Source organism: Limanda limanda, chromosome 12 (genome assembly GCF_963576545.1).
Source record: "Limanda limanda chromosome 12, fLimLim1.1, whole genome shotgun sequence".
Classification (NCBI taxonomy): domain Eukaryota; kingdom Metazoa; phylum Chordata; class Actinopteri; order Pleuronectiformes; family Pleuronectidae; genus Limanda; species Limanda limanda.
Genome location: NC_083647.1, coordinates 6,652,714 through 6,678,096, shown reverse-complemented (window position 1 = coordinate 6,678,096; position 25,383 = coordinate 6,652,714). Strand labels below are relative to the sequence as shown.

General features: G+C 39.6%; 1 protein-coding gene across 1 annotated transcript in view; it reads left to right on the top strand.

The window, feature by feature from the left end:
- Positions 1-25,383, top strand: part of alk (ALK receptor tyrosine kinase) — a 346,989-nt gene that overhangs the window by 243,485 nt on the left and 78,121 nt on the right. Inside the window, exon 5 of the mRNA XM_061082808.1 lies at positions 23,912-24,045. Coding sequence (XP_060938791.1) covers positions 23,912-24,045 — 134 coding nt within the window. The remainder of the gene's footprint in view (positions 1-23,911; positions 24,046-25,383) is intronic.

Sequence of the window (25,383 nt, the reverse complement as noted above, 5' to 3'; positions counted from 1 at the left end):
ATTTTTGATATTCTATTACTATCTAGGAATGGCCATATTGTACATATTTCATTTTTGTTATATGTTTTGTAATTCTTTAAAAGCTTATATTTCAAATATTGCATGGAGCTATTGTTACAAACACAATTTCCCTGTGGATAATGTATCGCTCAAGAAAGGGACAAAATTATCTGTTTGTCTCTGTGTCCGGGTGAAGTACCTTATTGTAGATGCTTGTAGTTTCTAACCGACTCACAAATTCGGTTCTCATCATGGCACACCACTGTTGAAATTCCGAACTCATGTTCTATTTTCCACCTCTAACAACACCTTCTATCAAACTACTACAGTACGACTTTGAGCTCTCGGTTATTCCAAAAAATCAAGTTTGAACGAGCCACCCGCCACTTCTCAGATGCTCTGGTGTCCTGATTGTCTGAATAGCTATAGCTTGTAGCAAAACAACGTAACATTACTGACTTACTTTAAGAGGGTGTGCAATGGGTGGAAGCTGTCAGTGATCGCTCACTGATGGATCATGAGACAAACTACTTCAGACTTTCTGATGCGCTTCCAGACTCAGATCAAAATGGGTCGAACACAACCCACATTTTGAAATTCAAATGAAAAGTGTGCACTCTCAGGTATCATTAATGGAAAAGTTATTGATTTGAATGAATGGACTCCATTGAGTTCCGCATTCAGATTGAAAGGACCCAAATATATTCTGGTAACAAAACCTAAAAGCTTCCCTCTGTAACATGCTTTCCTGGCAGTTTAGATCAAACAAAAAAACAGTAAGAAGACTGTGAGTTAAAATGCAGCAGGCACAATGGAGAGTTAAGAATGCCAATGGCACACGGTATAAAAGAGTTTATAAAAATGTTTTTTGTCGCCAGAGGAACTCTGTAGCGCCTACCTGAGTTGCGGAGCTCGAACTGGCTGCTGAGAGGATGGGATTTGATGCTCCTGGCTTCTCTAATGGTGTTTCTGTGTTAAACAACTGTTGGCGTTAGCTGACACAACGTTTTACCAGTGTGTACTTCCCCTCGTGGGGCTGAGAGGATGTCTTCTGATTTTTATCTTCTTTTTTTTTTTTTTCCAGAACAAAGATACCAGAACTATTAATGCGTTTGTAGTTTGAAGGACATTGAGCAGCTGTTCATCACGTAGAATCATTTACCTTTCTTCTTTTTGATGTTTGAAAAGTGCTTAATATATAACCACGGCATATTATCAGAATTTCACTGCAGACTGTTTTAGTCACCCAGTGGCAGATGATGAATTTATTATACTGACCCCTGCTGCTTAACGGCAAATGCACATCCAAAACAGGCCACCTGTTGAGCTGCTCCTTCCAAAACATGTTGAACACCCTGGCTACAGAAACAGAAAAGTCAGCGGTGGTTGATAAAGATCATGTGGCTGTGGGTCCCACCTCCTGTAATGTAAAGTGACAGACCGGAGATACCCCAGTGAGTAGATGAAATACTGTAACTGCAGCCTTGTCGCTATACATCAAATGCATGAGTCAGCACTGGTTCTCAAAGATCATTTGTGAAAGAAGCCCTTTCCCCTTTTGATGGTAAGTGACAAGCCAAAGGATTTCTAAAGCAGAGCAGGAAAAACAAGTGCAGCATTATCACTGCTCCAAAAGAAGAGCTACCTGAAACAAGGTAGACTGTGTTGGGATGAAAAACTGATAAAATACCCAAATAATTAAAATATCTCATGATGAAAAAGAGGTGCCATAGACTTGGAATCTTCAGAAGTTGTTAAGATGTACACAGGCAACTGGACTCGCTTGTGACTTCTGAAGATATCATGACCTGGATTGCTACATACACGTAGAAGAAACCAGCAAAGATGTCACCTCGGAAGACTGAGATTCAAGAGCTTTCTGTGATAAGGGCCAACACCAATGTTGATAAAAAATAAAACATGTGATCTACTCTTGGTATATTTTAGCCTCTGGGACCTTATTTTGAATCCACTGATGTGTTCTAAATAAATAATGTAATTTTTTCAGTGAGAATAATAAATATTTTCACTGCTCTTGACTGAATGTTCCATGAAACTGGCCAAACTCTGTTTGAATTTGATGACATATGCAACAATATATATATAATATAACATCTGAAGATAGTAAATTAGGGATACTTTTTCTAATTTAAGATCTTAATTATAATGACTTTTTGGCAGCATTGCACATGATGAAGTGGAGTTATTTGTGTTTATTTATTATTTAATATGGTATGGCTGAGGGTCACGTTTTATCCAGGGCAAAGGGTTTAGCTGCAGTCATGATATGGTTCAGTGCTTTTACATATTCCGTCTTTAAGGAAATACATTTTTCAGTTTATTTTTTTTTCTTTTAATACTGTTTTCTGCAATGGTGTGCGTCCCCAATCTGAATACTTACAGTGAAAAATGTCTTCCATGATTGGTTTGACATTCAGTTTTTTGCCATTTGCTCATTACCACTGTGTAACTGTACAACAAGATTAAAACCATCTCTGCAGTTATATGCTGAGTCTCTGAGGAGATTATACTCTGAGTATTTGATCCCTCAGGCCTCTAATCTGTTTTGCCTCCCCTGTTGCTACATTTCACCGCGGTGATGTCAGGCAGGTTTACGGTCAGCCATCACTCTTAAGAACAATGGTGTCAAGGGTCAGCCTAGGCTCCTGTCTCAGTGAGACCATGCAATATGGCTCCGGAGACAAGCCTCCGCACTTTCCTCCGCCCTTACTTATTGGCTGAAATATCTGCTCGCTGTGCCACTTTTGACATGTAATCTACTACTGGCAGCGGAAAAGAGTGAGCCAGATGATAAATCTCTCCTGGGACAGAACATGTTTTATGGGCTTGACGTCCTTACTGTTAAACTATGCTTGAGTGTTCCCTCAGCACTGCGGCTGAATGTAAAACAGCCCGGTATGGAGGGTAGTCTCTGAGGAGACTAGTGTGTTTTCTGGTGCCTACCAGCTGACTGAACCATGAACTCTAGTGAGCCCAGCAGGGAAAAGCAGGCTGCAGCTTGTGCAAGGACATCAGCTAGTCAGGGAAGTAAATCCAATTACAGGACAGACATGGTAGTTATTATAGCATACTATTGACCTGATCTGAAAGGACCATCTGTTCTACAAAAGTATGGTTCATCCTTTGAAGACGTGTCGTGGAGTCGCTGTGTGACATTAAATGGACGACTGAGCAATTGCAATTTAGTTAACAGCAACTTCTCAGTTTTGGTTAGGCTCCAAAAACCCTGGATTCTAAACGTCAACCATCTAGTATTGTCTTTATGTTTCGTCCTCAATGTTTCCATCACTGCCAATTGGAACCAAAGCCGATTAATACCTGTGTGTACCGCAGAGTCATTTGACCTCAGAGTGAAGGTCGAATCTCTCCATTCACATTGCAGACAAAAGCAGATGTTAGTGGGTGTTGGTGGGTTCTTTGACCAGTGGAAAAGGGGATTGACAATCAATACCATATGTAACACAGGCAAACAAATCTGTATCTATGTGTTTGTAGTGACCAAAGCCAGCCTTATCTGATAACCCTCGCCAGCTTCATTGTCTTAACTAAGGTCCTCAAAACACACTGTAGAGCTACTTTTTTAGTATTATTCAACTGGACCGGTAACTGACTTTGTGTAAAATTGGTGGAGATTCCCTTTAATACTATAGAACAACAAACCAAACGTTTAAGAAAACATAAATATGAATCATACCTGCTCCTATTAATTCTGGAGTGATTTCAGCTTTTAGTTGAAGCACAATTTTGACCCCATGAAGAAGCGTATTCGAATTTTCAGGTTTTAAACTATCCGATAGTTCTCTCTCCTGATTACAGAAACATTTCAGCATCCACCTCCAAATCTATTCCTTTCTTGCATGAAACATATACAAGCATTCACCTCCTTGGTATACACAAGTGTTTCTCCACCATGGGAGGGGGATGAATTATCTTTCTTTCCTGAGTTTCATGTTTCAATTCGTACACGTGATGTACGAATTGAAGGCACGCTTTCACACAGAATGCTCTCACACACACACACACACACACACACTCACAGACACACACACACATATGCTTGCGTCCTTCCTGAGATGCAGTTAAAGGGTTCAAATTTGATTCTCTACTCTTCCACCGACACTCAAATTAGAGAGACAGGCAACTGTCAAACAGTTGTTTGTTATGACAAAGGATATCGCAAAATAGAGTCGGTATTCTTTTCATTTCCTCCCTAGTAACATAAAGTTTTCATGGCGGTGTTCTCTCTGCCTATTCTCAACGAGGTTTTCTTTTTTACCTTGCTTACTTGTCAGTCACCCTGGCCCAGTTTTATTGCATTTGAATGACAGAGGTTTTCATTTTGCTGGAATGAAAGAGTGCAGACACACGGGCTGATTTGTGGGAACACAGCTGAGGTGACATTCATGATTGCTGTTTACAGGACTGTTTATGTCAGAAATGCAAAAATGATCCAGCATGATTTAAAGTGAGACTTTATAACCTTTGCAAGGAAGAAACAGCAGCGCCATCTGCAGACACAATTGTCCATCTGATTCTGTTTTCTCCAGTAAAGTAGGTTAATGGAGTTTACCCCAATTTGCTAACACCCTATGTTAAGAATTGTAATAATCATAATAATCATCATGATCTTAAACACACTAAACTATGAACAAATGACAGCCTGTTGTTGAAATGACCAAGCCTGGTCAGTATAGTCTCTGCATGTACGTGGGAAGCTCTGTTCACACCTTGTTGCTTGGGGACTCATGTAATGGTTTCTTTCAGCTGCCACTTCAAGCGTCACTCAACCATTCTAGCCATAAAAGATAGGATATACTTGTTGAAAGCATACTGGCTAGGTTTGGTACATTGTTTTGTATAGATTGGATGTATAACTTTTGTTTTTATTGTTTTATTTACTGTATGATTCAGGGAAGAAGTTCAGACTTTAAACGCAAACTATATTGCCTGTAATTTCATAAATATCAGGTAATTGTAAGTACGCAGGTCTGGACTGTTTTTCAAGGAGGTAATGCTGGCAAAAAACAAGGTGAAAAACATCAGGATAATTCATTTTTAAGGTACACATGTAAAAAAATAATTTTTCAACATTTCAACTGAAGAATATTTTTGTCTGTAGCTTTGTTGCTAGGCGACGACTGCCACAGCAGGACAAGCTGGAGACTCAATGGGAGGACCAGACCGTCTCATTTCTGCTCAGTCTACCGCGAAGACCGGGTCCTCCGCAGGAGGCTGCTGCTGAATTGAGAAACAGCTAAAGTATGGGCACTGAGAGGAGTGAAAATATTTTCGATTCATTATAAAACTGCAGTTGGTCAAAGAAAGACAATGGAACTAGTGTCTTACCTCAGGGTAATGTGACATATTCATGAATAAATTCGATATAAACCCTAAACGTCACCAGTGCAATATGATAAAGCTGTAGGCACTATCATATTTTTATTATTTGCAGGTCAATGAGTGCAGTAAAGATTGTTGTTGTTGAACATACCAATTAGTAATTACATATGTTTCATCACATAGGATATACAGGTTTATGGTACTGAAATAAAAACCAATACGCAGTCTATTTCATTCCACCGTCTGGGTGGAAACGGTGCTTGCTTCTCCCTCGTCAGCTCCACTGAGGTGCCCTTGAGCAAGGCCCTTAACCCCAGCTGCTCCAATGGAGCTGCTCAGTGGCCAGCAGGTCAGAAGGTGGTTGTACTGGACATATTCCAGGTGTGAATGTGTGTGACCGTGTGAATGTGATCAGGGTGTTGCTGTGAAAGAGAGTTGCCTCTCAGTGAAACTCCCCTGAATATATATATAGGGTAGAGTGGGCGGCTGTGGCTGAGGGGTAGAGTGGTCAAGATGCTGAACCCTGAATGGCCCCCGATAGAATAACTAAGTGCTGCGAATAGATGCACTGTATGAATGTGTGTGTGACTGGGTGAATGTAAAACTGTACTGTAAAGCAGAGGTCTTCAACGTTTTTCAGGCCAAGGACCCCCAAACAGGTGGAGAGATGGAGCATAAAATTGTTTTTATATTAAACTGGACCTAGTGCCATGTTCAACATAACTACCCTGATATTGTGCCTTCAATACTAAGCTATTCAAATATTACACGGGTTCATATATTCATGTTTTTAATTTAAACATGTGCAAGGTACAGGGTGGCCATGCCACTGCCATTTATAAACATACAGTGGGTACGGAAAGTATTCAGAACCCTTTAAAATGTTCACTCTGTTTCATTGCAGCCATTTGCTAAAATCTAAAAAAGTTCATTTTATTTCTCATCAATGTACACTTAGCACCCCATCTTGACAGATGACAGAGATGCTCAATTGGGTTTAGGTCAGGGCTCTGGCTGGGCCAGTCAAGAATGGTCACAGAGTTGTTCCGAAGCCACTCCTTTGTTATTTTAGCTGTCTGCTTAGGGTCATTGCCTTGTTGGAAGGTGAACCTTCGGCCCAGTCTGAGGTCCAGAGCACTCTGGAAGAGGTTTTTCTTCCAGGATATCTCTGTACTTGGCCGCATTCATCTTTCCTTCAATTGCAACCAGTCGTCCTGTCCCTGCAGCTGAAAAACACCCCCATAGCATGATGCTGCCACCACCATGTTTCACTGTTGGGATTGTATTGGGCAGGTGATGAGCAGTGCCTGGTTTTCTCCACACATACTGCTTAGAATTAACGCCAACAAGTTAAATCTTGGTCTCATCAGACCAGAGAATCTTATTTCTCATAGTCTGGGAGTGTTCTCCATGTCTTTTTTGGCAAACTCTCTGCGGGCTTTCATATGTCTTGCACTGAGAAGAGGCTTCCGTCGGGCCACTCTGCCATAAAGCCCCGACTGGTGGAGGGCTGCAGTGATAGTTGACTTTGTGGAACTTTCTCCCATACTGCATCTCTGGAGCTCAGCCACAGTGATCTTTGGGTTCTTCTTTACCGCTCTCACCAAGGCTCTTTTCCCACGATTGCTCAGTTTGGCTGGACGGCCAGGTCTAGGAAGAGTTCTGGTCGTCCCAAAATTCTTCCATTTAAAGATTATGGAGGCCACTGTGCTCTTAGGAACCTTGAGTGCTGCAGAAATTATTTTGTAACCTTGGCCAGATCTGTGCCTTGCCACAATTCTGTCTCTGAGCTCTTTGGGCAGTTCCTTCGACCTCATGATTCTCATTTGCTCTGACATGCACTGTGAGCTGTAAGGTCTTATATAGACAGGTGTGTGCCTTTCCTAATCGAGTCCAATCAGTTTAATTTAACACAGCTGGACTCCAATGAAGGAGTAGAACCATCTCAAGGAGGATCAGAAGAAATGGACAGCATGTGAGTTAAATATGGTGTCACAGCAAAAGGTCTGAATACTTATGACCATGTGATATTTCAGTTTTTCTTTTTTAATAAATTTGCAAAAATGTCTACATTTTGTTTTTTTCTGTCAAGATGGGGTGCTGAGTGTACATTAATGAGAAATAAAACCTACTTTTTTGATTTTTGCAAATTGCTGCAATGAAACAAAGAGTGAAATATTTATAGGGGTCTGAATACTTCCCGTACCCACTGTACATCTTGCATACAACACTGAGCTATTAAAGTAATTCACAGATTCATGTTTTTATTTTAAAATACATGTAGAAGAGACAGTGAATCCTCATCTGTGGATGGCACACATACTCCCACATTAGTGAGATGTCGGACCCTGATGGGTAGCACACAACTTATCTAATCTTGGATGGATGGAGGTTGTCAGGCAGAGGGTCAAATCAGCCTCACAATATGTTGGATGCATGTTAATGTGTATTGAAAGACAATTAAATTTGTGAAAAAAAAAAAATTATAAAAAATTTAAAAAATTGTCTAATCAACCAAAGATTTTGCGGCCCCCCTGCAGTACCTCCGCGGACCCCCTAGGGGCTGCGGACCCCCTGTTGAAGACCTCTGCTGTAAAGTGCTTTGAGTGGTCATCAAGACTAGAACAGCGCTATATAAATACAAAACCATTTACCATTACCAGAGTGACTATATATATATATATATATATATATATATATATATATATATATATATATATATATATATATTGGGTTTGCCCCTGGATAAGCTCCTGGTTAGGGACTGTATTAGAAAACTTGTAATTTTACCTATTTGGTATGTTGCGAATACATTTATGCTGAATGTATCAGTAGAGTAACTATAGATAATGAATGAGTTTTCTGCAAAAATATCAGATTTTTTCCAGTCGTAGTGAATTCAGCACATCTGATGGTTAGTTGAGACACTCACAGCTAAAGGTTAAGATTTGGAAGAGATTGTATTTTAACTCGGAATGTTTCCCTAACCAAAAGCCAAAGTGCTTTTGTTGCGTAAACCCAACCACAGACTGGCCTTTGGATGGGAACCCTGCTGTGTGTTGCCATGACAGTTACTCTACCATCTACTCCTAACTACCTCCTGGGGACTTTACTGCTGTTAATATAGCACTTTACAATAATGCAATTTACTTTTATAGAGACTCCTTTCTAGAGGACTAGTTTGTTTTACTGCAGTCTGCTCAGCAAATGTCATGTCAACATGTCCTGTATGTTTTGAGATAATGTATCTCAGAGTTAATGATTTGACCAGATAAGTTTACTAGAGGCAATGTCCTAAAAATTGTTAAGAATCTCTGTGAATAATTATGCTCATCAAGCATGATTATCTTCTAAAAAAATGTTTCTCAATATCTTTAAAAATTCCAAGTTTTTGACATTTTAACCTTGTACCAGCACTGCAGAAAATCTTGAGACATCTTTATTTTTGTAAAATAAATTACCATGGTTACGATGGAGTCCTCAATGTGCTCCAACATTTGCCTTTATTAAGGACAAGGCAGTTTGAAGACATTGTTTTCTCCTCTCTAGTGTAGATAGCAGCTTCTAAAGTTATCTTAGTTTTGTAAATGCAGCCTTTTTAGTGAGAATAAACTACTTAAAACTTGCCAGTTCCCCAGATAGAAATATCGATAAATAAATGATTTAGAAATTGTACACAAAGATTTACCCTTTGTCATTCCACTTCCATCACAGAATCGAACCATAAACTCTGATACATGTTTCTCTACGAAATCTTTTGATAATACGCTGTGATCAGAATGCAGAACTTTATTGTGTGATGCAGTGAAGTAGTTTGGAGTTTAAACACCAACTATATTGCCTGGGATTACATAAAGATCAGGTCCATGTAAGCCTGCAGGTCTCTGCCACATGAAGAGTTTAACAACAGCCACAGGTCGATTGTAAGATATAGCACTTGTTGATACTTCTTCCGTATGCGTCACCAAGCAGCAGCCCCTAGTTGCACCAAATTTAATCATGGTACCCACATGAGGTGAGTGTAATTGAGCACTGTTTTGGTAATTTGCTGCACAGTCTCCGAATAAGAGGCTGTAATTGGAACAAACATACTGCTCCTGCTGCCTTTAGATTAGCTGCGCAGATTCAATCAGCTCAAAGATTGGGCCGTATTCTTCAACCGTATCCATTCTACAAGACGAGAAATAACAGAGAAATATAATCTTATATAGACTGTGCTTTACCATTGGTAAACATTCAAATGGTTGAGGATATTTTAAACAAACATTTCGTACATTAAATGGATATATGGGATTTTGGGCCAGGGAATATATATTCATCTGGAGTTATTGAAATAGAATTTCAATAACTCTGTAGGCAGTGGTGCAAGCATCGTTTTGGACACTCAAATTCTACTGTGCTGTCCAGATTAAATGGACAATCCCTATGGAAAGCTTTAAGGCTTGCATGCAGATTGGTTACAGGCATAAATAAGCAAGTCATGTGTCATTTTACTGACAATTTCAATATTTGTTTTAAAGTTGTATTGATGCAGCGCAACTAAATTGTGCAACTTTAAATAAACTATTTATCAATAGCTGCTGAGAGTTGAGTTGCTGGATTAACCCTTACTCACCCGGATTTGTTCATGGTGTGCATTAAATTATCTTGATGGATCCATTTATTTTTCCTGTGGGAAATGTCAACATTATTGGGGATTTGACTTTCTTAAATATGGTTCGCACTTTTGATGGTTTGTTATATTTAAATTTTGAAATAATAAGTTTGATAATAAAATACATTTATCAGCATAATGTCATCACAGATCAGAAATGTAGATGGAAAATAAACGTTTTTCATGCAATGTCACTGGCGGAAAAGCTAAATCAATGTTCACCGTAAGCTAAGGTCACAGCCTTGTTGAAGAACATTGGGCTGCACCATTTGATCAGCTAGTTATTTAACTATTTAACTTTTTGTGCCTTTCAGTTGAGGCATAAGGTCTTAGTACTTTAGTTAAGGATTACATCAAAAGTCAACCCAGGCTGCACTGTGTTGTATGAAAAGAAGCACGTCCTTTTCAGCTGTAGAGAATGCATTCAACTTGAAGTGTCCACTACTACTAAGTAGGGACTGTATCATATCTTAGTTTTACCACCATGACCATACCCCCCTTACATTGATTTCTGATTTCCAAGCTTCTTTAGACAATCATACATTTGCTTGTGCTTCCTATTTAAACATGTAAATCATTCGTTTTACATAACCCCAGGACTGAGAATTTCACATAAATATCACTTACTTTTTCGCTTTTAAGGCAGAGTTCAACATTTGAACAGAACAGAATAAATTTGGGCCTCGGTTTAAAGAAAATTATCATACAGCTACCATCATATAGCTGGAAGCATTTAGCCTACTTTATATCCACTATTCTGGTGTCTTCTTTTCTAATGAAGTTGAATTGCCAAACTGTTGGTAAATGGACCATTTCACCAGTGGCATCTGGTCTAATGGTAAATGTATTTCGTCATTTGACACCAAGGAAATACTCCTGAACGTTCATCCAACATATCCTATCACAGTTCATCAACAATACATATAACAATACATTTCTTGTTTTAATAACTGAAACACTAGGATTGAATATTCCTACTATATGAACATATACATGTGGATGGTCTTCCATAGGCCGACTTTTACAAAAAGCCATAGTGTGTACTGTAAGCTACTGTATGTCTTGACACAATACGTGACAAGGTAAATATAACAAAATCAGGACAAGATTGACTGACTTTTTTTCCATCAGAATACAATGATTATATTAACCTCACCAGGCCTCTAAAAGTGATAATACTACTTTATCTTAAAAGCCCAAAAGGTTGAGTAACACTGAGCAATGTTATATTGGAGTGGAAGTTTAGAGGGGGGTGTCAGACAGGCCTTTTGTTTGCAGTTGTTGTCAGCTGCAACCGCTCTAGATTACACCACTGACATATCAACAGTGCAGGCCCTGAGGGCTGCCAGCATCTTAGCATTCATCTCCTCATATAATGATTAGTGGTCTGTTATGCCCCCAAGGCTGGTCTACATCAAGAATAAAAATGGATTCAAACCCTGCTGAAGTGACTACTTTCCTGACTTTCCTTACCTATTACATATTTTTCAAAAACTCATCAAGTTGCCAGTAGAATCATCCAAATTTGTGTGTGTTTACTTTACACTAAGAAGTGCAAACATATTACTTAGAATATAGATTAGCAATTGTAGGCCGACAACTGGACACTGCAGGCAAATTGTCTGCCGTGCAGTGTCCAGCAGTCTGTAGATTATTCTCATGTTCTTGATACAGGGAAAATACCAGTCATATTTTTTGTACATGTAAATCACACATGTAACATGTGATGTGGTCTTGTGATACATGTTAAATTATTCAGTTAGAAGAGGGTAACTATTTCCTGTTGTCTTGAGCGATCATCCATTTCCTTTTACAGCAAAATTTTGATATTACACAGTGAACATGTTTTAATCACAAGTGCTGTCACTCGATTGGAGCAATTTCCCGTGGCTCTGTAAAGTATGAGGTAGCAAAGTAATTGAATTTAGGTCATAATTAAAAAGGGCAAGGAGCCATGTGATCTCTCCCCCCATGTCTTTCATCTTTGTAATAGCATGGCAGTTTGTCTGAGAAGCAAAGATTTCATCACTGAAATGAGTCATTTGTAGAGGTCCTCCACACTTTACTCGCCTTGTAAGGTACAGCAGAAGCCTGACTAAATTGGAAATGCAGTTTAATTTGACATTGACAAGTAGGAAACACAAATGAGTTGAGGATCAGTCATGGCGAGAGCAAGGTGATTAATAACAAGATTAATATCAGTCTTACTGTAGTTTCCAAGCCAGTTTGGAAAGTGCCAATTTTGTACTTCCCTATTTGTGTGAAGAGAAGGGGAGAGGGTAGTTTTCATTCCTCTACACAAGCATGGTTAATGTGTATCCACATTTCTTTGATGCTCCAAGCCCTTACATTTGCCAACTCAAATTTGCAGTAATATTTCAATCAGGAGAAAAGCATTACACAGTATCTTAGCCCTGTGGTTAAGTTTGATGTTTGCTCTGTTGTTTGAATGTGGAATTTGGTTGTGAAGATGCTATTTCTGCAGTCAGTGTAAGTAACTGTGAATGGAATCAGCAGCTGTAAAGTCAACGTGGCTGCTGTTTTTAACTAAGTAAAATATGTTTTGTTGTGTGTGTGTCACCTTCATCCATGTGGTGTGTTACTGTTAACAGCTGTATCGTCCAAAACAACCACAATAGTTCTGAAAGACTCATGTTTTCCCAGTTTGAAAACTCTGCAGGATCCTGAGTTGGAAGTGTGAATACGCCCTTATGCTGGAGTCATAATTAATTCTTTAGTGTTTGGTTTTGCATTTAACATCATTGAACAACTTCTTCTTCCAAATCTTCTATTTTAAGTTTTACCTTTACTCCTGTTTTCTGTGTATTGATAAATAATCCCAGATCCCGTTGTTGCCATCTTGCACTGGCAATGTTATTAGGACTACCTCCAAATGGGCTGTGTCCTTAAAATACAACCACATGAAAAATCACAAGTCAATCTCAGTAGTATTTTATGTAAATATTGTTCTTTATTAAAAAGCAACGTATATCAGTTTTATTTTTTGACATTCCCATTCAGATTGTGCAATGATTGCACTCAAAACCCCGCTCTTGCACTCAAATAGCTCAAATTGTCCCTGCTTGTGTCTGCTTTGCTCTAGACTCCTGCTCCATGATGGTGTCGTCAATTTTTATTCAAGCACAATGATGGGAAGCCATTGTAATAAAACAGCCATGAGGAGAGGGGAGTGCATGAACTCGGTTAAAGTAACTGCCTGTACGGGACTCTCAATTGTCAACACTACACTTGGTATTCTATTGTGTGTGGACTGTGACAAACCTCTTGCACAAAAAAAAAATTCAAAAGACACAGTGACAGTCTTGCACAGACGCAGTGAGCTCAAGGCTGTGTACCAAACATGGTACTTTTAAAGGTACCGACCAAATTACGTGGGTACTACCGTGGGAGAGTATGTATACGTGCCTAAGAGTGGAAGAGAGAGTATGAGTTAGATAAAGAAAGTCAGAGCAGGACCATGTGACTCACCTCTGGGACGTGATCAAGTCAAGCTCATTTCTGAGCAGCAGAGTTTGTGTGTGGCGCCGTTACCTTTCCCTCAAGTTTCGGGACCATCGTACAGAAGCAACACAATGAATCGTAAATGTGTATTTGACGCTTGAATTTTTTGTGTTGCCCATCTCTTATCTACTAACATTGTCTGGGTTTATGACCAGGGGGCCATGATGAAATGTTTGTCTCTGGGGATCTCTCATGTCATGCATCTGTAAATAAAGTCATTGGTATTGACAGGAAGACTTGAGGAGATCTTCTCAGTTGTTTAGTGTCATGGATTAAGCTACAAACTGACTACGCACATCGGTTACTCTCTCCCACTGAGTTGTGTTCGTAATTAATATGGCCCAAAAAGGACAAGAGCCTCCAGCTGGGCTGGGGAAATATGAGCCCCAAAAAGAGACAACGTATCCCAGTTTCGGAATGTGACTCCAGAAGAAACCAATACTGCAGTGAGCTGGGTTTCAAATTGTTGTATGGCAGTGTCCTCTCCCTGGTGCACCGTCCTGAGTGTGGACTCAACCAGTCACTCAGATAAGCTTATCTAGCAATAGAGGACTCAGTATTGCCCCATAGATAAACTATGAAACGACTGTTTTAGAGAAGTCAAAGTCAGTTATCCTGTAACCCCTGTTCTCTGATATTATGAGTCGGGTGTCTCACCAGCTGTATCCACCTTTTATATGCTGACAGAGAGGTGGACTTATCTGGAAGGATCTGTGACGCCACATCAATCCCTTTTTGGGGGAAGGGGGATTTGCTTGATAATGATACAGAGGCTTCTGAGGATACTGCTGAGAGAGCATTCCCCACAGAGAGACACCACACTCATCCTGTACAAGAGAGCAGAGGTTACAGGATAAATAACTTCATGTTGTCTGTTAGTGGTTTTAACCGCAGCTGCCTGAAAAATGGAATAAAAAGTAGAGGTAGACTGGCCAGTCACGAAAAGCTACAGATCCCTCTATCCCAGCAGAAACACGTGTATAACAATGCATTATGTAAACCTAGCTTTCATCACAAATGGGCCTAAGTTAAATTAGTGGGATAAGATGTGATGAAATTATATCGACACCGCACAAACACACTTACATGGCACCGGCTGGTCAGTCTAATTAAAAAGAATCAAAGCAGAGTGCGACATTTGTTTATTTATTGTGTAATGTTTTGTGTTGCCCACCCAAACTGAAGCTCAAACTACCTTAAGACTCCCACTCATCCAGATGGCTTGCCTGCCCTGCTTACTGAGGTTTTTCTATCATACTGGTGGGATGAACTGCTGCATTCTTTCCCAATTTTAAGGTTTGTCTTGTATTTTAGCAGGACTTGTTGATTTCATGTTCAGATGTTGTAATGCATTCAAAACCCTGCGCTCACTCGCAAATAGCCCCTCTCTTTGTTCAGATTTGCTATTCCTGTGCTCAACCTGTCCACTTGTACTCAGATAGGTAAGGTAATGTAATGCACACTTCATTTTCCCATAGGGAGGCTTGTCTGAGGCTCCAGGCCACTGCATCACAAAAAAGAGATTGTTGCTTGGACAGATTTCCTGCGCTTCAGCTTTTCCTCCAGCTCATGCTACTTCTGTATACGCATGACATGTTTAATCTCCCCAAGGAGTCTTTCTTTTAGCTATAATTATTTTGTGCAACAAGCCTGTCAACATTTTCCACCCAACAGAGTGCCCGATGTAGTGTTAAAAAATGAAATTGTCCCGCCCCCATTGTGGGTTGTTAAGCTTTACTTCTTTAAGGGTCCCGCATAGGCGCTACTTGAGCCAAGCGAAGAGTTTTTACTGAAATCCTTAATGCTGTCGGAGCACAGATGAGAGGTCAACTGTCGATCAGCATCGAGAACTCAGGATCCTTCTTATTTAGCCATTTCAGACTTTTCTGCCCAGGCTCATCAAAACATTGAAATCATAATCAATGTAGTTTTGTTTAGTTTTCTGGGACCCAGTGACCATTAGCATGTCTCCAATTCGTTGATAAACAGTGCTTTTTTTAATGCTTATTGATACACAGAATATATTATGTGTTTTGTCAGCCAAAGAAAAATGTGTTAATAGCTTCTTCTTCTCAAAGGGATAGCTACCGACAATTTTTTTATTCACTCATATACTATCTACTTAACACTATGCTGATGGAGGGAGGGTGAGGTGTTTGAGTCCACAAAACACTTTTGGAGTTTCAGGGGTAAACAGTTTTGCAGCCAAATCCAATAATACTGAAGAAAACGGTGACCACGTCTTCAAACAAGTCATCAATCAGAATCAGAATCAGAAAGGATTTATTGCAAAGTAGGTTTACTAGTAGGTAATTTTCTTTGGTAAATAGGTGCATACATTTAACATAAAGCATAAAAACACAAGAAAGAAATAACTGTATATAAAACAAAACAAAAATATATACAAGATATAAAAAGTTAAATAAAGAGTAAAATGCAAAACAGATATATATATCTATACAAAGTTAAATAAAAAGTAAAATGCAAAACAGGAGAGAAATGTGGATGTGCAATATGCAATATAGTGTTATGTTATGTTATGTGTGTTAATGTAAACACAGAATTGAGGCGTGGGTGTGGGATAAGAGTCCAAGTCAGGTGGGGGTCCCGGGCCCTGTTGATAAGGCCCACTGCAGCCGGGAAGAAGCTGGTCTTGTGGCGGGCGGTTTTAGTCCTGATGGTCCGCAGCCTCCTGCCGAAGGGAAGAAGCTCAAAGAGTTTGTGACCCGGGTGAGAAGAATGAGTCAACATTTAAAGAGAGGTTGGGAAAGTGAGTGAAGTCCAGATCATAATAGAGTCCTGCTGTTCTAACCACCAGTCCATGTTGTTAACGGCCTCCATTCCCAAACAAAGGTTCAACAACACACTTAAGAAAGAAAGAAAAGAACACTAAGCTTTATCTTGAACAACATAATAAACCTTACACAAAATTCAAAGGAAACAAATGGAGCTGGTTGTACCAGCAAAAAAAACACAGACCTAAAAACTGAACTAAACTCAACCAAAACATAGTCCCATAACTGGAGTACTGGATATCCCCAAACCAAGCTGAAATAACAAAACACCACATTGTAAAAGATCCATTTGGAGAAATAAATTGAATACAGAAAATACCCACAAACCGGACAGAGAGCACCAGGAAAACTAAAACTAACTCAAAGCTGTGTATGAATTTGGGGTATGATCCTGAAAATATATATCCAAAACTTTTTTGCCATTAAAATGTTTCCTAGATTTACTGTAGCACTTTCTTTTATGCTTCAACAAACTTGTTTCAATACTTCTATGTTTGTATGAGCCTTACCATTGCCCACATGTTTGATTTGAGACGTCATATACTTTAATGATAGTGCCACTATGGGTCTATTTACAAAACTATTTCCTGTGTTTTTCAGAATAAGTTTGCTCCTATTACAGCTGTTCAGGGTGATATGAGCTGAATTCATGCACATCTATAATGCAAGAGTGAAATTATAGGACTGTGGAACCATTTGCTGGAAATATCACAAAATAAGGCAACGGCAGCAGATGCAGCAATCACACGTACTTCTTTCAGGAAATGCAGCTATTCTCGTTTCATCTGGGGTTGTTTATTTGGTTGGGTTTGCTTTCATCCTCTGTAATTTGCTCTTGGCAAATTGTTCATTCCTCAGTCTCAGAATAATTTGCTTAGCCCAGAATTGTAAGATAGTTGCATTCAGGTGTGACTCGACTGAAAATACAATAGCCGATGCTCACTCTGAGTGCATTGCCAAGTTTTCGGCTGTAAAAAAATCATGTAAAAGTCTCAAGATTACTGTCATCTAAACCAACCTTTCATAGCTGTATGTTGACTGCCATGAGGATCTTGATGAGAGCAATCTTTGTAATTTTCAGGGAATATGGTGTTTGTAGTGCTTTTCACAATAACATATATTGTAAACATGAAATTTGGAGTAGTATGACAAAAAAGCTTTAAAGGTTTAAAGTTTAAAGCTTTAAAGGTTAAAACCCTAAAATACATCACGCCTGTATCCAGTTTACCTCATGTACCCTCTGATTCCAGCTGCATGACCGTAAAACAGCTTTTTCTCTCAACACATAGCCTTCAGATATGTCGTGTTTAGTTTGGAGAAGTGACATTCATTCAGCTTGGCCATGTCAGCCTGTTCAATCTAATCTGCAATTCTATTGACATGTTGGCTTATACCTGTCGGTGCGACAGTTTTTTTTCCCGTCAGAATCGGTGCGGCTTAGGTAGAGATCCTGATCTAACAGCAATCACAGCAGCACCCCACCCACCTCCTAACTCCTTAACCTCTGCTGCCTTTATACATACCAAGTCACACACAGCCTCGTTTTCAATCAATTTCATCTTTCCTCCACAAAAAAAATTACTTCAATTTGAAACAGCCAACATGATTGATACCTATGGCAATGTCTCTTTGAGGGTAAAAATCCCATTACCATGTAAAGCGGTTTCCATTTCCGTCCTGCCCTTCCTTTGGTTTTATTGCACTTACATTCAACAGGGTGCATGGACTTTCGGCAGGATGTGAGATAAATGGCTTTGTAAAAACTATACAATGTTTTTTTTTGATACCCACATTATCAGTAAACTGTTTTGTCATATATCTGTTTTCTTTTACAGACGGCCATTTGGATGAGACAAGGACACATTTAGAATTGCTGTTATATTTTTTGGTGGCATTTGTTTACTAAAATTTGCCAATGAAAGTAAGAGAGATGTGAGTCATGTCTCTCTAACAAGAAAAGAAATACATTCACTATGTTCCCCATCTGATGTGTAAAAGCCTCCACACTTTCAAGGCAGGCCCTGAGTTTATTAATTTTGGAATCAGTTAGGTAGTAGGAAGAAGAATACCAGAATTCCCCTTTTAAGTTGTATTCAGGATGTATTGTGTATTGCAGCTCATGCGATCTGTAAACTTTCATAAAACAATCAATACCTGGCATCATCTTTAGTTTCCCGAGAAACCAGGCTTTCATAAGTCAAATGAAACTTAATGAAATTACACTGAGATGAATGTAACCAGCATTACGTCAGCGTTGTTATCACAAACAAAGAGCAATTTCAGCAAATTATTACCAAAAACTCTCTAACTATTGTCCAACAGTTTCCGGCTTTGCGGGCCTGCAGGACTGACTTCATTCCACAATGTGCTTTCTGTCCTGCAACACCCCCTGGCTGTATTCAACTCATATCCTCTCTTTCTTTTTCATTTTCTTCATATTAGTTTTCTAATTAGCTTTCTGATTCAATTTACAGACTGCAAATTGAATCAGGACACTGACGAAAAAGTATCCAACGCAAACAACATGTGATGAAAATCGCTGAAGCACGGCCAATGAATACACAAGGGAAATACTTATGGGATGCTCTCAGTATCCTCTTTCCATTTTATGTTCAATTGTTCACATAGACACACAACTTACATATATTTGTAGGGAACTCATTTTCTTAACTATAATTGATATTCACTGTACAACTAAAATACATATTCAGCTTAGTTTTATAACCATGTTCGAAAGATCTATTACCGATTACCTAAAATATACTATAAGGACATTGTGAATACCCAAGCATTGGACATACACAATAAGTTTGCAAGCCAACCAATGCTAGTCTATTATGATTAATGTTTTTTTGTTTTGTTTTGTGATTCTGTCCTCAAAACAAAACTGAAGCATAAGACAGGACTCGATATAAGGATGGATAGCTGCCTCCTGATGCCTGGCTGTTGTTTATCTCATAAATCGGGAGGGAAAACACGTCACATAGATATTTCTGAAAGATTTTTTCTGTAATTTAAGATAGTTCTTATCACACTGATGTTTGTTCAAGTGTTCAATCTTTCTGTAAATTTGGAATTAAATAGTTATTTGTTGCAATAATATTGGGATAAACTGTAATGATTGACATCTGAGATGGATTTTGTGATTGGTCGAGCATGTATATCGTTTCCATATAGTTGTAAGAAGTGGAGACGTGTTGTCCCTCTTTTGATATAGTCTATGGTTTAAACCTGTCTCTCTGACTCCAGCAGAGTCTCACAGTTTCGGGGAAATATTACCACTGTGCAACCCATTACTCCATGTATTGTTTGTCCGTGTTCATGTTTTTGTATTGTTTGATGAATGAGACTCACAGCTAATGCAAACCAGAAGCCACAAGACAAACAAACCTTAATGTGGTTATGACATAGGCATCCTACATCCTCACTAACACACACGTACGCTGCACATACAGTAAATGACAATTAAAAGAGCTACATTAGCTCGAGCAGGGCACTAAGGGGGCATAAATGAATAGCATTATGAAAAGAGAATTCTCAATTGACAACGAGGATTAGTTGGCATGAGCTGTTTTGTTTTTCTGTGGTGCACAAAACGTTGTCATCATGGGGGAGGCTTCCACTAAACTGAAGTCTGAACAAAGATCAGGTGTTGTTGTTTTGTATATAACCAACAGACCATTTGGACACTAAGGACCATAATGAGAATTATCAGCATCCGCATTCAGATTAGTCATGTATATCTAATTCCTACATGTGGAGTCGTCATTGTTCATTTTCATTGTATTTATCTATAGTTAGGACTGTGCCTTGCATGGTATTCTACTAATTAGGTTTAAATGTTTGAGTGATGTGCACTGGCAGCTCCGCTCTGATCCACTGCTCAGTTAATCAGTTCTGTGAGCGCAGGCACAGACGTACCCTGATAAGATATACAAATAATTCACTAGTCCAGGAGACTTATGGACAATTTTACACTGTGAGTAGATGGAGCTCAGGTTTATCACTTTAAATTGCACTACAGCTCTGTCCATTTATTATAAGTACATTGAGGATTTCAATTCCAAGCACAAGCTCCTTCTTTTTTACCTTTTGTACAGATTTTGCTGTTTGTTTTATTTAAATATGAATTTCAATTTCATCCATGGCCAACTAGATTAAAGAACACACTTGTTTGCTGTGGACAAGTTTGCATTCATCTTATGCAAAAGCAGATGAACAAAATTACAATCCCATCATCGTCATGCTGAGTGTTCATTCAAACAGAGAGGACGTCTTTAAATTTGGCGCTGAGCCCAGCTGGTGGCTCCACTGCCTCACCATATGTATATAGTTGGCAAATCATTTCAAGGTTATCAAGGAGACAGTTGCAGCCCTTATCTTGGACTTCATTTCCTTTCTATTATAGGATATGGCAGGGAGTATGTCCCACACTGCAAAGCTGTTCTGTAGCGAGGTGCTGTGGAGCTGTAACATCACTTCCAATCTGGTCAACACTTCCCCCTCTACCCTGAGCAAAATCTGATTGGAGGGACAGAGACAGAGACTGAGCGAGGAGTGTTGGGTGAAAAGGAACTGGTGACAGCAGCGAAAGAGGAAAGGCAATACAACATCTAAAAAAGCAAAAACATAAGAGGGAGAGCAATGCAAAGCCTTTGGAGTCAGAGCACAGGCATTGGGGAAATCAGAAAAACTCAGCGCCTGTTTGTGTAGTGGGCTTGTGTGTGCATTTGTGCATTTATGTTTGCTGTACTCTTACGAACACAATTCTCTCCAAACAGAACACGAAATAAACCCTAAAATAAACACAGACTGTTTCCTATTTCCCAGCGCACTTGTCATAATCGAAGAGTAGAGACCTGCTGGGATCTGTGTTCATAACGTCCCCATCAGTGGGCTGTGGCTGCTTAGAACCTTGCTGATCTTAATATTAAATCTTATCTTATTAGAGAAGGCAACTCTCTTGAATGTTGAATACAAATTCAATATACAACAATACTGCTAAAATGTAAAAAACTTCAAAACTTGTACTGTTTGAAGACATCCTTTGAAAACAATTCAAAGCAAACAGACTCAAATGAAAAACCAAATCACAGTTGCAGGATGTACAGGAAGAGACACTTTTCAAAAAATGTACAAAACTGCAAGATGAAGCTTGAAAAGGAAAATAAGCCCGATGAATATTGGCAGCACATTCTTTTGTCAGATTAAACCAAAGTAAATTGGTTTGGATCAGATGAGGCACAGCATGTTTGTTGTGGACCTGACCAGGACAACAACAGTGAGTGTCTTGTTATGACAGGGCTGCATGAGACTAAGAGTGTAAAAACAGGTTTGCATAACCAAATACTGAGTGAAGACATGACTCAAGGAGCTTGGTAGGAGAAGAGAACAATGACCCCACTCGCAAAAACACTGCATAAGAAAAGGTTTAAAAATATGACCTGTGTCAAGTTAGCATCTTCGGATCATTTTCAAGCAGAAGGTAGGACCACAAAACCTCTCCAGCAAAGAGCAGCTGGCAGAACATCTCTCCACAGATTTTACACCGGTAGCATCCAGGTCCAGGAAGACGTAAATCCAGACTTACAGGATCCATCCATCATCTATACTGCTTATCCTTTTGGGGGTCGTGCTGACATTGGTCAGGAAGCAGGGTAAAATATTAAACATTTGAAATAGTGGAATCTCACTCATCTCACTGACTTGTTGCAGCTTGCTCTTTTAATATGGACCTTTCATCATAGTTTAATTAGTAAAAACATTTCTATTCATCAAATTGAAAGAAAGACAAGATGATCTTGTCTTAACCCCGAACAAGGTAGTTCTCTCTTATATCCTGATACTGCATGTGAGCTTTTCAATACATCTGAAACCCAATTATCTACTGCACCTACAACAGTAGCCCTGTGACAGACAGGTGACATGTCAGGCCTCCCACCCGATGTCAGCTGGGATTGGCACCGGCCCCCCCGTGACCCTCAAACGATAAATAGAGCTGATGGATGGACGGTTCTACTACAGCCTTGGCACTTTGAAAAACTTTGTTTTTGTCCTTATAATTACTGAAAGAGTAATTTCTTATCTTATTGTCATAGATAAGCCAAATGTAGGACATTTTCATTTATTATTGTATCATAAATTTGTTATAGCACAGTTGTTTACTTAGACACAAAAAAACAAAACCATTTTACCTCCACGTACATCTCTGCCAAATCCTGAAAAACATAATCTGAAATATAATTTAAATCTGTTATTTTATTGGTTTTTGTACCCAGTCGATATGGGGCAGTGTATTTTTCTACGCTGTTATGATTTTTATGATTTAGTGTGAACTTTTTTGTCCCTTTGTTGATTTTATTTCAGATTACATCAGAAACAAAGTACTTCTAAAAAGACATCAACCTAAACCAGATTTGCCAAAGATAACTTGGTCATACCCGAGCTGGAGTCAAAACTCAGCAGCTTGACTATTGGACGTCTCAGTGTCTGTGTGCCTCTGTCAATTCACTTACCTGTTATGTTTTATTTTGCAGAAATTATTTATTTACAATGTATCCTGATTTATAGTTGTTTAAGTAAAGATGGGAAGGAGGGCGGCCCCTGTTTAAAGTACTGTACAGTACTTGGCAATCTGGGATTTAATAGCCCAAGTGGAAAAATTGTAATGTTCAAACATCAACATTTGTTTTATAGAGGTGTTGGTGCGAAATGTCTTCAAACTGGACACTAACTTTAAACAGCACGGCAAAAGCACAATAGTGTGGATATCAGAAACCAAAAAATATCTCTCATAAATAACAGCACACATTTTATTGCAATTTTTAATGATGCTTTACGACATTCAGTTTATTGTGTGTTAGTGTGTGTATGGTCAGCAGCAGCTTTGTTGCCATTTGTTGGTATTGTAGGTTGGTGTGTAAGGTTTGGCATATTTACTCTGTGGTCACGGAGGCAGGTATTCACCGTATTTTCACGTGTGTCATAACTTGTATGTTAAAGTGAAGGGATGGACAAGAGACAGGGGGAGGGTAGAGAGAGGGAGGGAGGGAGGGTGGGGGAGAGAGAGAGAGAGAGAGAGATTGTTGATGAGCTCGGAGCCAAAGAGAAATCAGTACAATTTGCTTAATAAAATTAGGGACAGTTGAACTGCACAAAGCCAGCCGCTGGCCGAGGGAAGACAGCATTCAAACGCAGGACTTCAGCTTGCCTCAACACAACAACTTGACCTGAGTGTGTGGTTGTCTCTCGAACCCTCAACACACCTGCAGCCTCTTCTCCGCACGCTCAATTGAGGCACCACTTCGCACCTGACAATCTGGGGTGGGCTCAAAGGGTAGGCCATGCATCACCAGGCTAAAGAGGAAAGCGATCCTCCCAAAATGGAAGACAACGGGGAAGCCGAGATGACGGCTTCTGCTGAAGCTCTGGACAGCCCCCCCTCTGAAACTTTAGGAGCTCAGTCAGAGCAGGCCTGCGCCACCCTAACCCCCGACCCGCGCCACAAATGTGGTGTTATCTGTCGGCCGTGGTGTCTGATCCTTGCATTGATCCTGCTCCTGCTTTCTCTCTTTGGCAGCTGGGCAGTGGTCCACCTCACCCTGGGCACACATGGGGGATCTCCCTTCCGGCTCTCAGCCAGCTACGACCAGCGGGTCCCACAGGACGACACGGCCACGATCGAGCCCCACTTCACCACCAACTGCACCATGGGTAAGCTGACACATGTCATGTCTGTCTGATTGTAAGGTTTGTTTGGTTACAATTTTGTGTGTATGTGGCTCATTTTGTGAAATATAAGATTTTGTAGGAAAGTGTGAAAATTGGATGTTTAAAGTTGTTAGATGAGGTAAAGCGAGTCTATAAATTATTTCATTATATTCTCTTATTACACCTGTTGCATTGGTTTATATTTGTCATATATTTACAAACTGATATTTTTAAACTAACAAAGCTTTTCTCAGCTTGATGACCCCTCAAAGTGCTTAACAGTTCATGTTTGCACCCATTCATACACATTTTCATGCAGTGCATCTATGTACAGCACTATCTCTATCACACATGGACTGGGGTAGACAGGGATCAAAATGCTGACCCTAGTGGACGACCCGCTCCCCTCCTGCGCCAAATCTGCCTCTGTCAGTGTGAGAGAGAAAGCGTGCTCATAATTATTATAATTTCCACCAGCATGTGGTGCATTGTTAACAGCTGTTTTTTGAGGACATCTGTCATGACACAGGCAATCGTCAGAAGCCTAAATTCTGCTCACTCAATGATTTACATTTGCCTTAATGTAGACACATTTTATTTTGATCAAATTTGAGTTAAACAAGTTTAAAAAAAGGATTTATCCAGTGGTGTGTGCATATATGCTTTGATTGCACCTCCAAAGATACAAACTGTTGCATTGGTTTATATTTTTCTGATAAACTGAACATTGCACCACAGCCAGCATTGACCTTTTTTCCATCAAATTTGACTATAATTGTGTGTGACGTGGGGCTCTGGTTTATCAAATTTATCTAATTTATCATTCGATCTTACATAAAGTGGTGTAAACAAGTACAAACTAAGATATTATGTGATAACTCCTAGGAGCCTTTGTAAGTTTTTAGTATTTTTGGGTGTTTGTGAGTTTCCTGTCCCAGTCTCTGTATATAATGTGTGCAGACTAAATGTGTCTCACATGTCTGCAGAGCGCCCGGGTTGCCAAAGCAGTTTAAACATGTCGAACTGGAAGTGGCTTGGCTATACTCAGTGATTTTTTAACTTCATTACACCATGTTGCGGAGTGAATGAATGAAATGCGTAGACTGCTCCGGACTGAAATAATATCCTTCTCTGTCAACCTGGAAAGCTGCTGAAATTGGATTAAAATAACTGATTCAATTTCCTCCTGCACAACATGCAGAAGCACAGCACCATTTGCTTACACATTTCAAGTGTGTGTTTCCAAGGAAATGTGGACAAAACCTTTGTTTCCTCTCAGACAGATGTGTGGTGGGCAGAGGGGTTCAAACTGTCACACCAAGCAGATGCTGTTTTAATGGG